The 15,216-nt window shown below is 43.5% G+C and overlaps 1 protein-coding gene across 2 annotated transcripts in view; it reads right to left on the bottom strand.

Moving 5' to 3' along the window:
• SPG11 (SPG11 vesicle trafficking associated, spatacsin) overlaps nucleotides 1-15,216 on the bottom strand; it is a 639,585-nt gene that overhangs the window by 291,293 nt on the left and 333,076 nt on the right. For both annotated transcript variants that reach the window (XM_086957913.1, XM_086957912.1), the window contains exon 22: nucleotides 14,452-14,617. In XM_086957913.1, the coding sequence (XP_086814039.1) occupies nucleotides 14,452-14,617 (166 nt within the window). The remainder of the gene's footprint in view (nucleotides 1-14,451; nucleotides 14,618-15,216) is intronic.

Genomic DNA, 15,216 nt, shown 5'->3' on the forward strand with positions numbered 1-15,216 from the left:
CTGGATGTGGCAACCGTATATTGGGGCACTTTGGGGTAGTGCTAGTAAGTATTTTAAAAACCAGTTCTGGACCGTCTGCAAGGTATCCGAGGGAGCAAAACCCCAAACCCCTGCGCCGTATGTTGCTACGCTGTGGCATTTTGCATGATATATTTTTAGCAACTCTACTGGGGCAGGTTTGCCTAGTCTTCTTGAGAAGGAAACTAGAGCAGAGGCTGCTCTCTGGAAGAGTAGCTTTTTACTTGTCATGGCTTGTTTCCAAGATAACCTGTCATCCACTAAAATTCCTAGATAGGGATATTCCCTGGTGCGTTCCAACCTAACGTGATCAATAAAAAGTGGTTTAGGGTTCTTAACCCTAGGGCCGATGTGCATAACAAAGGTTTTATTTTTATTCACTTTTAATCCTAAAGAGAGCATAAAATGGCAATATTTGTTGAGCTGTATTTGAAGCTGGTTCAGAGTTCTGGCTAAGATTACGGAATTGTCCGCGTATAGCAGGGCGGGAATTGGGCGTTGATTGATGGATGGAAGATCCTGACTCCCTTCAAGCATGGCCGCTTCCAGCCCATTAGTGTATAGGTTGAATAGGAAGGGAGCCAGGACACAGCCCTGCCCGACGACCTTGGTGACGGGAAATGATGGAGATAATTCACCGCCTATCCCGTATCTAACACACGCAGTGTCGTCCGAATAGAGTTCACAGAGAAATTTGATAAGAGGAGGATCTACCCCCAGTTCGCCGAGAATGGACCACAGCCTAGAGTGGATGACACAGTCAAATGCTGCGGTAAGATCAACAGACTAAGTACAGGTTACCACCCTTTAGCCCCCACATATTTTCCAATCAGAAGGGCTAGGTTTGATGCCTGCTCAACAGTACCAAGTCCCTCCTGGAAGCCGTACTGGAGATCAGTCAGAATGTTATTTGTGGACACCCAATGCTCGAGACGTTCCAGGATCAGCCGGCCAGCGACTTTCCCCAAGGAATCCAGGAGGGAGATGGGCCTGTAACATAGTGGATTGTTACGTTCGCCCTTCCTAAAAATTGGAAGCAAAACAGAGGTGGACCAAGAGTCTATTAGGCCTATTTTGGTGACTGCTGCCATAACCTGGGTGACTAGGGGTGACCAGAGTTCCGGATTATGTACAAAGATATCAAGTGGGACCCCGTCCGGGCCGGGGGCCTTGCCAGTTTTGGAAGATGACAGAGCGTTAATGACCTCCTTGTGGTCGAAAAGGAGGTCAATGGGAAATATCTGGTCCCTAGAAAGATCACCTGCCACCTGAACCTCATTTGTGTTAACCTCTGGGGGACCGCCAAATATCTTTGAGAAGTGGGCTACCCACTCATCTGCTGTCACCGCTACATCAAGGTGTTGGGATGATGATGTGTCTGCCAGAAATGGTGATTTTACCGTACGCCAGAACAGAGAGCTGTCTTTGCGTAGGCAGCTCTTGTGTAGCTGGGCCCACAAGTTTTTCTTAATTTCGTTTCTGCGATTTTGCTGTGCTAATTTGTAATCCTGCCTAAGTTTGGTGATTTCAGCGCTATCTCTAACCTGTTTATGGACTGCTCTTTTTAAGTTAGTTAGGGCCTTACGGCAGGTAGAGTCAAACCAGCCTTTGGTTTTTGGTTTACTAGATTTTTGGTTACGGAACAGTTCATCCCGTATAGTTCTGATTATTTCCAGGAAACTGACTATAATCAGTTGGGGAGAGGAGTCAAGTGCTAAGCAGTTATTTATCCAAGGAAGAGCTCTGGATACCACTGTACTGGTGATTGCAACTGGGTCGATTTTGGACCATTTTACAGAGTATCCATTTACTTTATCCATGGACAGCGTTTGTTGATTCAGCAAGCTGGGCCTGGTTAAATGAGGTAAAGCATTTTTAATTGACAGGCTGACACTAATAGGAAAATGGTCACTACTAATATCTGAGCCTGTATTAAAAGTTTCCAGTTGACCCTTTAATGACTGGGAGCATAGTATGTAGTCAATGACACTCGAAAGACCCCTACCGTGAAATGTGGGCGAAAAATCAACGGGTGGATCCGCAAGGTCATTCGCGTAATCTAGGTCTAGAGAAAATAGACAGTCATTTAGACAGTTACCTAACTTCGTATGTGCAAAGTGTGTTAGGGGGCATCCATTTTCATCCTGAAGACCGCAGGTACCGTTCTTATAATAATTACATAGTGAAGCGTTAAAGTCTCCCCCCCCAAATCACGTAGGAAGTTTTGGCAATGTGTTTGTTCCGCGGATCAATTAGAAGAAAAGTAATCTCGGTTAAGGTTTTGGCACATTCAGTTAGCTGAAGGTTGTTATAAAAATTAACCAAGAAATACAACAAACACTTGTTAATTGAAACTTTTAGAATTTGGAAATTCTCACTAGACAAAAGAACAGTTGTAACCATAGTTGGTAGATTGTTAACAGTGTATATTGCAAGACCTCCTTTAGGTCTACCAAACATTTTGGAGCTCGCTGGGATATGATATGTTTTATAGCCTAGGATGTGAATTGGCTCGATAGCCCAGGTTTCCTGAAGACATACTATTTGATGTGCACTAACTGTATCTATCCATGATTTGTGGTTTATCTTGGAGCGGAGCCCGGCAACGTTCCAAAATAAAGCAGAAAAGGTCGGATTTGTATTTGTTAAATCATTATTTACAGGGAGAACATTAGAAGCTGGTATGCCAGGCAATGGATACAAATCTGGCACCAGGACGGTAGAATGCATTTTAGGTGATTCACCAGGGATGAAAGGAGTCTCATGGGATAAACCTAGTTGTGCTAGTTTTGGAACAACTACATTCCCCACGGTACCAGATGTCTCAATTAATTCATTTGTAGCAACTAGGGACTCTGGTAAATCAAAGATTATTTCTGGGGTGGTGATAGCTGTTATTGGTTGTGGTTCCATCGTCTTATCGAAGATTGTAGTTAAGGTGGGGGAGCTCGGGGATCTTGAAAGTGTTTGTAGGGGATTTGGTCCCAAAAACACTGAGCCCATGTTTCCCTGGTCAGTACATGATGGTGGTCAATCGACCATATCTAGGCAATTAAATCTGTTAGTGACTGGTATGCCTCTCCAGCCTACAGAGGGAGCGACGTCTCTACCCAGATGTCCTGACCAGTTAACCCAATCCCTTCTCCTATCCCAGTTTCCTACTTGGGTCCAGTTCCATTGTGGGCATTCATTATGGCGTGATATTGGCGGGTAAAAGTAGGCGAGTCTTTTTGTATCTATCCCATCGTTTGTTACTGGCATACCCCAGGAGCAAATATGCTCAACTGTGAGTGGGTCGTCAAAGTTAACTATGACGCAATCTCCCTGGATTCTTTTCGGCTCCTTACCTATCCAAGGGACCCTGCGGACCATTGAAACTCTGCTTGCAGAGTACGGTGGTAGGGGTCTATTGTTAGACAACCAGTGCAGTACCTTGTTTTTTTAGGACCAGCCTGGTTTCTCCACGTTAGTGCTCAACTCTGGGACCCCGGTCATAATCACCACTTGCTTCTGGTGGTAAATGTATTGGATGCCCACCCCTCCCCCTTGACCTGGTGATGGAGTTTTGTGCCACTGATGGCTTGACTAGGTCAGGCTTCTTCTGAGTATTGGAGGAGGCTAGAGTTTTTGTTGTCTCAGGGACCTTCATCGCCCCTACAGGAGGGGGATTTGGTTTTTACAGTTGTCGCATCAGTAGCGATTTTCGTGGGTTGCAACCCTGCCTTAGGGGTTTTGGTATTTACTTTTACTTTTTCCCCTCTGGTTGTACCAGTCCCCCCCCCTTTGGGGTATGTGAAGTTGTATTCAGAGCAGCTATCTGCTTTTCTATCTTTGTGAGGGACAATTCAATGGGATGCAAGTAGGTTTTGACTAATTCCCCTAATCTAAGTAGTAGTTGATTATTTAACCCACAAACCTTACACCCTCCACCGTGTTACTTATTACACTAAGGTTTGCGGTATTCATAGAGTGGTTAATAGTATCTATTGGTGTTGTGTTTAACTCTCTCCGTGTTAGACTAACTTGTCCTGCTCCGTGGATGATAGGAGGATCTTTGTTGTGAGTGTGTTTCTTGCGAAGTCTAGCTTTTCTTAGCGGTTTCTTTTGGTTCTTCTGTTTAGGTATAGCACCCTCCCTCAATCCCCTATTTGGAGCTACAGTGGGGTCCTCCCGGTTCGGACTTGCAAAGAGTACAGGGGTTTTTTCCAACAGCATAGATGATTGTGAGTCGGAGAACTCTAGGGATGCCGATAGGTCAACCATGCTTGGCACAGTGTGAGTTTCTACATGTACTTCCAATAGTGACCCGGCTTCCCTTAGAAGTATTGGTGTTTTGGCTGCGGCTAGGGAGCCCAACGAGGACCGTTTGGCCAGGGCCAAATCCTGCTATACCCTTCGTTCAAGCAGCATTATGCCCTAATCAATTGCCTCATTAGCCCTAGTTATGTAGTGATCGATGGGACCGATCATCTGTGCAGCACCCTGTGCAGTCTTACTCCTGCTACCTCTAGTAGTCATGATAGTGGATACGTCCAGTAAAGGGGGGGAGATGAGTGACGTTGAGCAAATGTAAATGGGGTGGCCCAGTCCAGTCTTTCCCAGTCTTCAACGGGCTTAAACGGGCACGCCTTTGGCCCGGACTTCGCCCGCGCTTCTCACGCGCGCGTCCCGCGACCTGGGTAATGACGCTCTGCTTTAAGCGCCGCCAGGCACAATTTCCCCGGAAACGGCTTCCTGCCGCTTAGACCTCTGGGAGCTGTAGTCCCCCTGCGCCTCGAGGTCTCCGCCACACAGCGTCCGCACAGGTGTTCCTGGGGTGCGACGGCGGGAGGAGAGCGAGTGCGGCAGGCAGGACGGCGGTGCCGGCAAGGGAGGTGGTGGGAACTGATTCGGTAGGGTCCAAGTAAATTATACAGAGAGATCACGCCTGATCACCACAGGTAGGAAATGCGTCCCCTACCTATCTAATTTGTCATGGAACAAGAAAGAGGTCCTCCTAATTATGTAGCCAGCAAACTCAGAATTACCTCTACTGTGCCACAACTGGATACACTACTGCCGTACTGCCCCCGCATTATCACTTCTGTAGGTTATCTGATGTCTTGATATTTTTTGGCATATCACACACAACGATCATGCTATGTGTTGAGACCTAGATTTTTCATGATGGTTTAGAAATCTAAATAATAGATCAGGGGGCTGGAGGGGAGCCCAATGCATGTTCTCTAGTTGACATGGACTACTGTCCATGTCAAAGGTCATATACGTTAAGCAGCGGAGGATGCTCCCTTTTTACTGATTGATAGAAATGACCAGATAGGCTTCTATTAAGGGATAAGTGGGGTATCTACAAAGAACACATGTGCTCAGTTTAGCTTGAATGTAATGCCAAAACCATGTACTGACATCTCCATGTGCGAGTCATGTCCACGTTGTGCAACTGGTGACTGGTGGCAACAGGAATTGCTGACCTTTTGGTCCCTTATAGCCCTTCCAGAAATTTACGCTCTGCCAAGAAGTCTCTGCTATGTGCGCCCCGCATTTGGAGAGCTAAGTGGGGGGGCAGAGCTTTTTCGAGTCTTGCGCCTAAATGGTGGAACACCCTACCGGATGAAATTAAGTCTCTGCCCACTTTGCAAGCCTTTAGAAAGGCTCTGTAGACTCGTCTTTTTGTCAAAGCCTACTTGTAGTTTTTGTCTCTGCCTTTTTTGAGGACTTTTGTCTGTTAGGCGCTTTGATGCCTTCGGGTTTTAGTTGCGCATTATAAGTTGCTTTTCATTTCATTTCATAGCAGCACTCCATACTGTTAGTGTGTGGCAGCAGAGACCAATAGAATACATTTTGCATACCACTCCATAATAAGATGGAAGCGGAGGTGCAGCCTTGGGATAGTGGAAGTGGACTGCTTACATTCCTGAGACAGAGGGTGTATCTTTGAACAATGAAGAGTTGGAGGATGGAGAACAGGGCTGCCTTAGTTATTCTATTGTGACTAGTTAGCAATGGTCTGAAGATCATTTTTTTCCTGAGCACTGTCATGTTGGCTGGTAAAGGGGAAGAGGAGGTGAGTCATCACATTCTGCTGTTAAGGAGAGCGAATCTTCTAGGCTGGGCCAGACCCTTTTAACTCCCTGCTGAGTATGACTTCAGAAAGTTGAGAACAGCCGGGTGAGAAGACTTCTTCGTTCATTGTGGTTTCTTTGGGTGCTTCTTCTTAGAGCCAGTCTCATCACTACAAGCTGAGAAGCAAGCTTTGTTTGTGCCAGCACACAGCCTACTACTTACATCACAAGCGTTGGAAGTTCACAGCTGCTCACCACTGTTGCTACTTGCTGCGGCAACCTCCCATCCCCTGCTGCCGGCAGGCCGTTGAGATCTGGTCTAAGAAGTTTCTGTGTCCTGTACGTTTTGCTATTCTATCATTAAATACATATTCGATGACTGCCACTGCTGTGTAAACCTTGTTTTTGAAGAGGTTGTAACAGCAGTTTACCAAGTGGAAGGTCTTCCACAAGCAGGAGTAAGTGGCAATAGCCCAATGAGAATGGGGCTGTAAGAGGAGGAATGAATAGTTATGCCAAAATTCCAAAACATACATGGAACTGGAGTATTGAATTGTGAATCGGCCTCCTCCCCAATACCTCCCTCACCACCCCCTCCCACCTTGTTTTAGATCCTGTGATCCCTCAATTTCTCCACTGAACCCTGCTTTACTGCTGAGCTGGAAAAGGGATGGCTTAGGAGAATGGTTGTCACCAGACCTCTTGGGCTGTTTTTGGGCGCAAAACTATTCCTTCATGTTCATAATCTGGCAAAGGAGCCGTTATTGTTGAATGTTTGAATACAGCAGGATTTATTTTGTTCAACGGCACCACCGCAGATGGCGCACTCCTCAACACTTAAAAGGTTTACTCAAAGGAAGCTGACGAGCGTCATTGTAATACAAGGACATGGGGTATATTTTGCAGCATTCAGAAAGTGAGAGAACTGCTCTGTAAATGTAAATGTACAGGAATTTATATAGCGCAAATCGCCAACCAGTTTCTAAGCGCTTGCTTAGGGAACCCGTCCTGGTATTCCCCTGTGAGATAACCCCGGCAGGGTATCAGCAAGGTGAAAGCCAGGCATCCCGCCGCGAGGGGCCGTTGTGGAGATTAAGCAAGCTATTGCCCAGAGTCGCAGAGTGTGAACCCGTGAATCGAGTAGGCACCGGAGCGAGAATTGTCGAGACCATGGACATTTTAGGACTCAAGAACCCGCCGAGCCGGGAATTGAACCCCGGTCCCGGGCTGACCTCTGCTTCCAGGTCTGCCTCCTCTAACCAGTGAGCCACACTTCTCCACCTGGGTGGAGGAGGTGGCTGAGAGACTGTTGGTTACAACTGGGGAGTATTGGCAAGGGAGGGATACAAGATAATAGAATGAGCTCAAGCTACAATTACATTTTATGAGTTATTGTGAAGCCCAAATCCACGACAATGTTATAGTCAAGAAGGAGTAGCTGACTATAAGCAGTAGCAGGATGTCTGTAAGGTTGAGAAGAGCTAACAAGAGATGATAAAAAGGTAATATTAGTGTCTTTTAGTTAAAATGCAAATAAATCCAAATGACGGAGGGCAGTAAACCCAAAATAACAGAGAAGAGGAAAGTAGATTGTCTACTGCTGTGAGTATTCTCGCAAACATCAGTGTCAGCAGAGCCCCTTAGAAGAAACAGCTCCAACCTTAAAGGACATTAAAAGTTGTTCAAGGACAAACAATATGTCTGGCAGAGCCAAATGAAGTGTATGTACAGGATTTAGTCAAAAAAATAATTTGTGGAAAAATCATGTTAAGAATAAAATGAGACATACCCAAACCAAAGTCTCACCAATTAAAGGAAATAACACAAATGAAAAAGTGGAGAAGAGTTTTACTCAAACAACAGGTTTGGCCTTCGCTCAGTCATTGCTGGACGTGATCGATATGGGAGATATTAATGAGGCTCTCCTTGAACCAAGACTGTCCTCATCCCCACGGTTATTTATGCCACGCAAGATGGACATACACAAGGAAAGAAAATAGAGAAACTGGGTGAGAGTCTAGATGGCATAAACAGGAATTCTTTACAAATGGAAAACTGCCAACCTAATAACAATGGTGAGTTTACCCTTTCAATTGCTCGGACAGATAAAGAAGGAGCTGGAGTACCTAATCTAGACTTTTCGTTGAATCACAAGGCATAAGCCACCTTAACTTCATCCATGCTGGACATCATTTTACTGATTCAAAGAACTTTGCAAGGTATTTTTGAAGTCATAGTGTTACACATTTATGATTTATAATATCAAAAAACACACTTGCAGGCCATTGCATATGAATTCAAACAAATATTTGCATGCCATCATTAGTGCGACCAATCAAAAGAAAGAATAGTAGCACAATGCAGGAAGAGCCAGCAGTGGTTAAATTAAAAGTGGAAGCACCCCCATCTATATATATTCCGAAAAGGCTAGCAAATTTAAAAAATGGGAGAAGCAAACTGTCTATACCAGGAGAGTCTACACTTAGAAGACAAAGGATTGGTGAAGAAGGAAAGGGAAACCCAAAATTTGACAATCAATAAGGAAAAGGTCAATTAAAAATAGATGGGAACAAATAATCCGCAGTAAAAAGAATCCAGCAAGTACAAAGAGAAAAACGAAGAAGTTCACGAACTGGGGCTCCAATCCAGTGCTACGGTTGAAGTTTAAATTAAAAAACTCCCTTTGCGTTAAAAAATGTGTACAGGTCAGTAAGTTCTCAACTTACCACATTTTAGATCTAGATCTTAGCATAGGGTAAACACTGTAAACAAGAGTAGTGATAGAACATGTTTCAAATAAAGAGATAAGGGTTCCAGCTCAAAATGATGTATGGATCTATATAGAGCTTTTACAAAAGGTGAAAAGTAGAAAAAAGAAGCAAAAATTAAATCCTTTGAGTCAGTTGCAATTACTTTATGTACTATCTAAATGTGCAAGCCTGAAAACTCTCTCTATAAATAACCAAAAACAGGTGTGTTTTGTTACTAGTAAATCAGGAAGTGAAGTAAATATATTATTGTTCTCTTAGATAGTAAACGCACCAGAGGAAGAGGCATAAATCAAGCTATTGAACTTATATCAGAGGAAAGAATTGTGAATTCAGACTCCTTGGGTAATAATTTCCTTCAAGATCATACAGGATTGAGGTGAAATCAAATGAAACTCTTCTACTGAGCGAATTTTAAATAAGCTCAGTACAAGACAGGTAGGTAGTAGAAGCAAAGGAACCTGGAGGGTGACAATTTCTCCAGAAGACTATTTTAGGGGTAAATAGTTCTGTCTGACACCTGTTGATGAAATGCAAATAAAATTTGGCAATATGAATTATAAAGATTAGGTTACAGTTAGGTTTCATGGACTTTCAGCACTTTCATGGAACATATATAGCTTAAGGAAACTGCTGGGCTTATACATGTTAAATACTATTATTTCAATGTATGGAAGCTTATGTTTCCAGGAGACCTGCCTGTGCGAAGACCCACCCTCAAAAGAGGGCTTCCTACAAGTTAGTAGACTAGTCTCAAAAATAGCTTTGGTCACCCGTTTGAGGATATTATGACTTTGATATCCACTAAGGTGGCTGGTAAAGTAACTGTGTGAAAGTCTCATTGTAAATGGATTGTTGCGTACAATTGTATTAAAATGCATTCCACTATGAATTATTGATTGTCAAAAATGTTTATATACATACACTTAATGCCAATGAATATGACGTTCAATAGACCTTACAAGGCTTTGCACTATGTGTCCATCTCATTTGGTGTTATTGCGGAGTGATTTTAATCATTGATTAGATCGCCGAAAGACTGAGCCACTGTATAAGAAACATTTACCTGCTTATATCAAGCATGCAAAAGTGACAGTTAGTTCATCCTCAGGACACGATTTTAATTGCTAAATTCTTTGCCTTCAAGTGGATTGTTTAGCACATATGATTCCACCTCTTCCAGCTAAACAAACATGTACTAATGGAAATTAATGCTGCCTGATCAATAATGTTTTTATGCAATGTTTTTTCTTTTTAATCGAATTGAGAAAGTTCTGCACATAGAAGTAAGTGATCACTATCCTCTACATCTAGCTATAAACTTAGGGGTTTAATTTGGAAGACAAAATGTTCTCCACTTGCAATTTGATTTCCCAAAATGAATGGCCACTAGGATTTCAGAGAAGCATTTATAATTGCTGGCCAACTTTCAGCAGCAACAAGAACAATTTCAGGGAGACAACGTGCTGGCTAATTTTATAAGCTCACATAATTAAAATGAGGGTTCCCTGCAATTCATTTATGTACCTTTAGAAGTGTGGCAACACAAATTGATTGCAAGCAAACTATGCGAACACAACAACCACACTATAGCCCCAATAGTGATTAGCTTAACATGTAGATATTTTTTGACAAGCATAGAAAGCATAACGTACATAGTCACATTTTATATGTAGACAATCTTGTTAAAATGGATCAGACAAAAATAGACATTCAGAGGAAACTAGATTTGTTTTATAAGTATTGTATTAAGAAACAATTGATAATAAATTTGGATAACATCAAAGTAATAGCACTTGGGATCGGAAATTCCAAATACACATGGCACCTAGGTAAAACAAAAATAGAGGCTGTAAATAAATAGAAATTCCCTAAGATGTAGATTGGGAAGAAACAGCAGTGGGAAGGACGCATTTAAGTATTAAAAGCAAGAACACTTTCCTCTGTGCGTGTATTTACAATATCAGTTTTATCAGCCAACCTTGCCATGATTCGTCCACAATTTCAATATGGTGCAGAATTACTGTGTTTAAAACGTAAATTTGAATGGGATTATAAAAAAATGTAAACCCCTAAAGAGTCGGCTGTCTCTACCAAATTTAGCAATGATTCAAGCTATAAGAATAGAAGCGGACTTAACAGCCTGGAGCTACTTAACCTGTGCCAATGAAAATAGATTTTAGGCTTGGATGGGAAATACAGCAAATAAAAACATCAGCACTGTTTGTCAAAAAGCAATCATACACAGTGAATTAAAGTGTGCACTAGAAGTCAGAAAGATACTTTATCTCTTATGTGGTAGTTATGAATAAAGACAAACCTACAGGCATTGATAGCTAAAACTGAGCTGGTAAGGTATTGACTTAATGTTCGAGATGTTCTTGGCAAAGTAGTTTATAGCCCCAAATGTTTCGGACAGGGATGAATCCATTCCTCTTGAGCTCTCCAGTAAAGAACACAATTCTGAGTAACAATAGTAACTGCACCTGTGATTTGAATGTAAGATACAACTCTTAACACATTACTACCGGCACAAAACACGGTTTTAAGGTCAATTCTCCATAAGCATGGAATTTTAGATGGAAGACAAGCTGCTGAATTTTTGTTATGGATATAAGGTAGTTGGATGTGACCTGTGCAATATGACAGTTGTTTATCAGATGTTAATTTACTTTTAAAGAAAATGTAATTAATTATCCTGGTTTTTAATGAAAATGTATTTAAATTTTGTGTATATATTTTTGCTGTTTTAAAGACCATGGTGGTCTGAATAAAATATCTTTTAACAGTGACTCTACAAGCTGTGAGAGCTTTCACATCTAGCAAAGAATCAGACTGCTTTGCAGAAGGAAAAATAAAGTATGAAGAGCAAGCACTCCAAAGTGGCTGCTGGACATTGACAGTGGGAACAGCATCTGGAAAAATTGAATAAAAGTAAAATCCAAACTATCCCTCTTGGTTCGGACTCAACATCCTCTCCTATCCTAACAACACCCAGCTGATTCTCTCTCTCTCTCTCTCTCTCTCACAGAAGAAAACCCACAGCTGCCAAGAGCAACTACCACAGCGAGATGAAGCGAGTCGCCACCTAGATGAAGGACAGCTGCCTCAAGCTCAACTCATACAGAAAAGGGGGTGGTGATAAACAAAGTGTCTGAATTAAGCAGACCACTCTTACCCAGTCCAAAGATCAGGGCTTGATCCATCACCGTTATTTATCTCACTGCACCATCCCAGCTCAGAACATGGCTATATGCAAATCAGTCTGTCCCTGGCCCAGTGCATCATGGGAACAGGGCAGACTAAACTACCAAGCCAATTCTTCTCCAGAAAGGAGACAAGCTACCGGGGACTGGTTTCTGGCATTTCAGCCGTCTTCGGCCCGGCTTGCTTGAATCCTGATGGTGCAGTGAGAAAGGGACTCATGTCTGAGTATACCCTGCCACACCTATAGTGGCCAAAAACGATACAGAAAAGGGGGTGGTGATGAACAGAGTGTCTGAATTAAGCAGACCACTCTTACCCATTCCAAAGATCAGGGCTTGATCCATCACCGTTATTTATCTCACTGCACCATCCCAGCTCAGAACCTGGCTATATGCAAGTCTGTCCCTGGCCCAGTGCATCATGGGAACAGGGCAGAATAAACTACCAAGCCAATTCTTCACCAGAAAGGAGACAAGCTACCGGGGACCGGTTTCTGGCATTTCAGCCGTCTTCGGCCCGGCTTGCTTGAATCCTGATGGTGCAGTGAGAAAGGGACTCATGTCTGAGTATACCCTGCCACACCTATAGTGGCCAAAAACGATACAGAAAAGGGGGTGGTGATGAACAGAGTGTCTGAATTAAGCAGACCACTCTTACCCAGTCCAAAGATCAGGGCTTGATCCATCACCGTTATTTATCTCACTGCACCATCCCAGCTCAGAACCTGGCTATATGCAAATCAGTCTGTCCCTGGCCCAGTGCATCATGGGAACAGGGCAGACTAAACTACCAAGCCAATTCAGGCTCAACTTAACTTGACTGCAGCAACATCACTGGGCCTTCACTGGCACCTATCAACAAAAGAATTACCTTCAAGGTCCTCATGCATGCCTAAAAAGCTCAACTGAATCTCAACTCCCCACCTCCACATCGGCACCTTGAGACCCTGACGGGTGAGAAGTCTTGCTTTACAAGAACTCCGATTGATTGATTGACCTAAAAGCTGTGCATGTTGCTGGAGAGCTGTAGGTCTGTCTGTAGTCTGGCCTGCTAAGAGAGGGGACGAAGAACCTGCCCTGGCAAGAACAGACTTGCAGGAAGAAGCCCAGTCTATGTGCCCACAGTGTGGGGCAGCCCAGAAGAAACAGCCCAAACTAGCCATTTTAACATGTGGTGACCAGAGACTGGATCTCATGGCCACCTTATGAGTTTCTTCAGCCAGCCAAGGGAGCCAAATCATCCTATGATGCCCTGTGCAACATGCCAGAGGTAGAAGAACACATTTTGACTCCGCTGAATATCAAGCCATATGATCAAAAACCTAGGATCACCCAAGTTAGAGGATTCCTGTCAGCAAGGGTGCTGATGGAGCCGACCTGCTCCATGCCTGGAGCCACTGTACTCAAGCACCACTGCTAACAATCAGAGGAGGGAGGGTCACCAAACCTGCACAATTGAAAATTGCGCGATTCAGACACCAACCGATGCATGCCTATATGTTCCAAGTACCCAATGCACCAAGTAAGCCAGTAAGATTGAATTACCATGAAAAAAGATTAATAGTGAAACCTATAAGAACTGACCTATGGGTGAAAGAGCCAGGGGAACTGTTTGCACCATGTTACAGTGAGCTTGCACATGTGCCAGAACTGTATAGCTGATTAGCCTTTTCAAAGTGTGCTGTTCCTTTTTTTTTTACAGTACTTCTCTTTTTACAAAGACAAGCACCGGATTGGACTGTACATATTATGTCTGTGTTTGACTAAGTTCTGAGTCTCTACTTCCAGACTGCCTCAATGAGGATACTCGGACTGCTCACTATTGCTATCCGGAGAATCAAGGGTGGAAAGGATGCATTTGGCTCAAAGTGTGCAATGCAACAGTAGGCCAGGCCAGGGGACATCAGTGAACAAAGGGTCCAACACCCCATGGTTGTGGCCCAGTAACCCCTGCTTACCTAAAGGCCCCCGAACACGTGCAGATACATTTCTTCCTGCCACTTATCTAGATTGAAATGCTTTATAAAAACAAGATGTCAAATGTCTTCATTTTGAAGGGCTGAAGTCACATGAGGCTCTCATAGCCGGTTGTTTAACATCTTTTGGCACTCATGAGCTTGAACCAGAAATTCAGTCAAAGGAAAGGAGTGTTGTAGGAGTGAAAACGTTACCTCCTTTATACTGTAGTGCACCACTCAATTCTGGAGTAATATGAGGTGCCACTTAACAAACTCAGCATTGTTTAGACTCAGAATGCAGAGAAAGGTTCCAGCCATTGTCCTCCACACTCGCACCTGTCACTTACTCCCCTGCCACTCACCCCATATTCACAGCCATCACAGATCCCAGCCCAGATATCAATATGCAAAGCTGTCACAGTCATTGGCCCATACTCACAGCTGCTTTGGGGACTTGCTCCTTCCTAACTGCTGCACAAGGAAGTTCCCAAAAGCAAACGAGGGGCGTCCATGACGAAGATAATAGGAGAAATCAAGGCGTTCCATGACTGCATATTTATTTACAAGATCCAGGGACGAAAAATGAGGGAGGTCATTCGAGAGATCTGTGAAGACAAGATGACAGTATAAAACAAAGGGACTGAAAATAAACAAGACAGCATTTGATTTAACTAAAAAGACTGCAACAGGAGTAGTGTCCACAAGGAAGAGAGAGAGAGCAACACAAGAGTGTCAGCACCTGCAACAATGAGACAGAGTAATGAAAAGAAATCACAGCAGGAGGATCAGAAGCCACAAGATACGAAGACCGTAAAATAAAGTTAAAGCAGGGTCAACATCAGTAAAGCCATGGAGAGGCAGACCAAACTTACCACCAAAGTGATGAAAATACAGACACCTTTAAAATACTGCCATTTTTAAGAATCAGAGCTCTCTGCACCCTTTAGAAGCATAATCCCAGCTAACAGTGAAGATAGTCCCACTCGTGAAAACTTCTGGTCTAGCGTGGCAGGGAACACGTGATTGCAGCAGCAGAACTTTTCCCCATAGACTACTCTAATGAAAGTGCGAGGTATGAGGTGGGGAACAGAAAATGAGAAGGTCTTCCGGCCGAGGTGAACCTGCACAGAATACAGATTAATTGTGCGGCGCTGTAATTGCAACTCGCCATCCGATATCCGTGGACAGTCGAAAAATCATACAT

This window comes from Lissotriton vulgaris, chromosome 2_1 (assembly GCF_964263255.1).
Source record: "Lissotriton vulgaris chromosome 2_1, aLisVul1.2, whole genome shotgun sequence".
Taxonomy (NCBI): Eukaryota; Metazoa; Chordata; class Amphibia; order Caudata; family Salamandridae; genus Lissotriton; species Lissotriton vulgaris.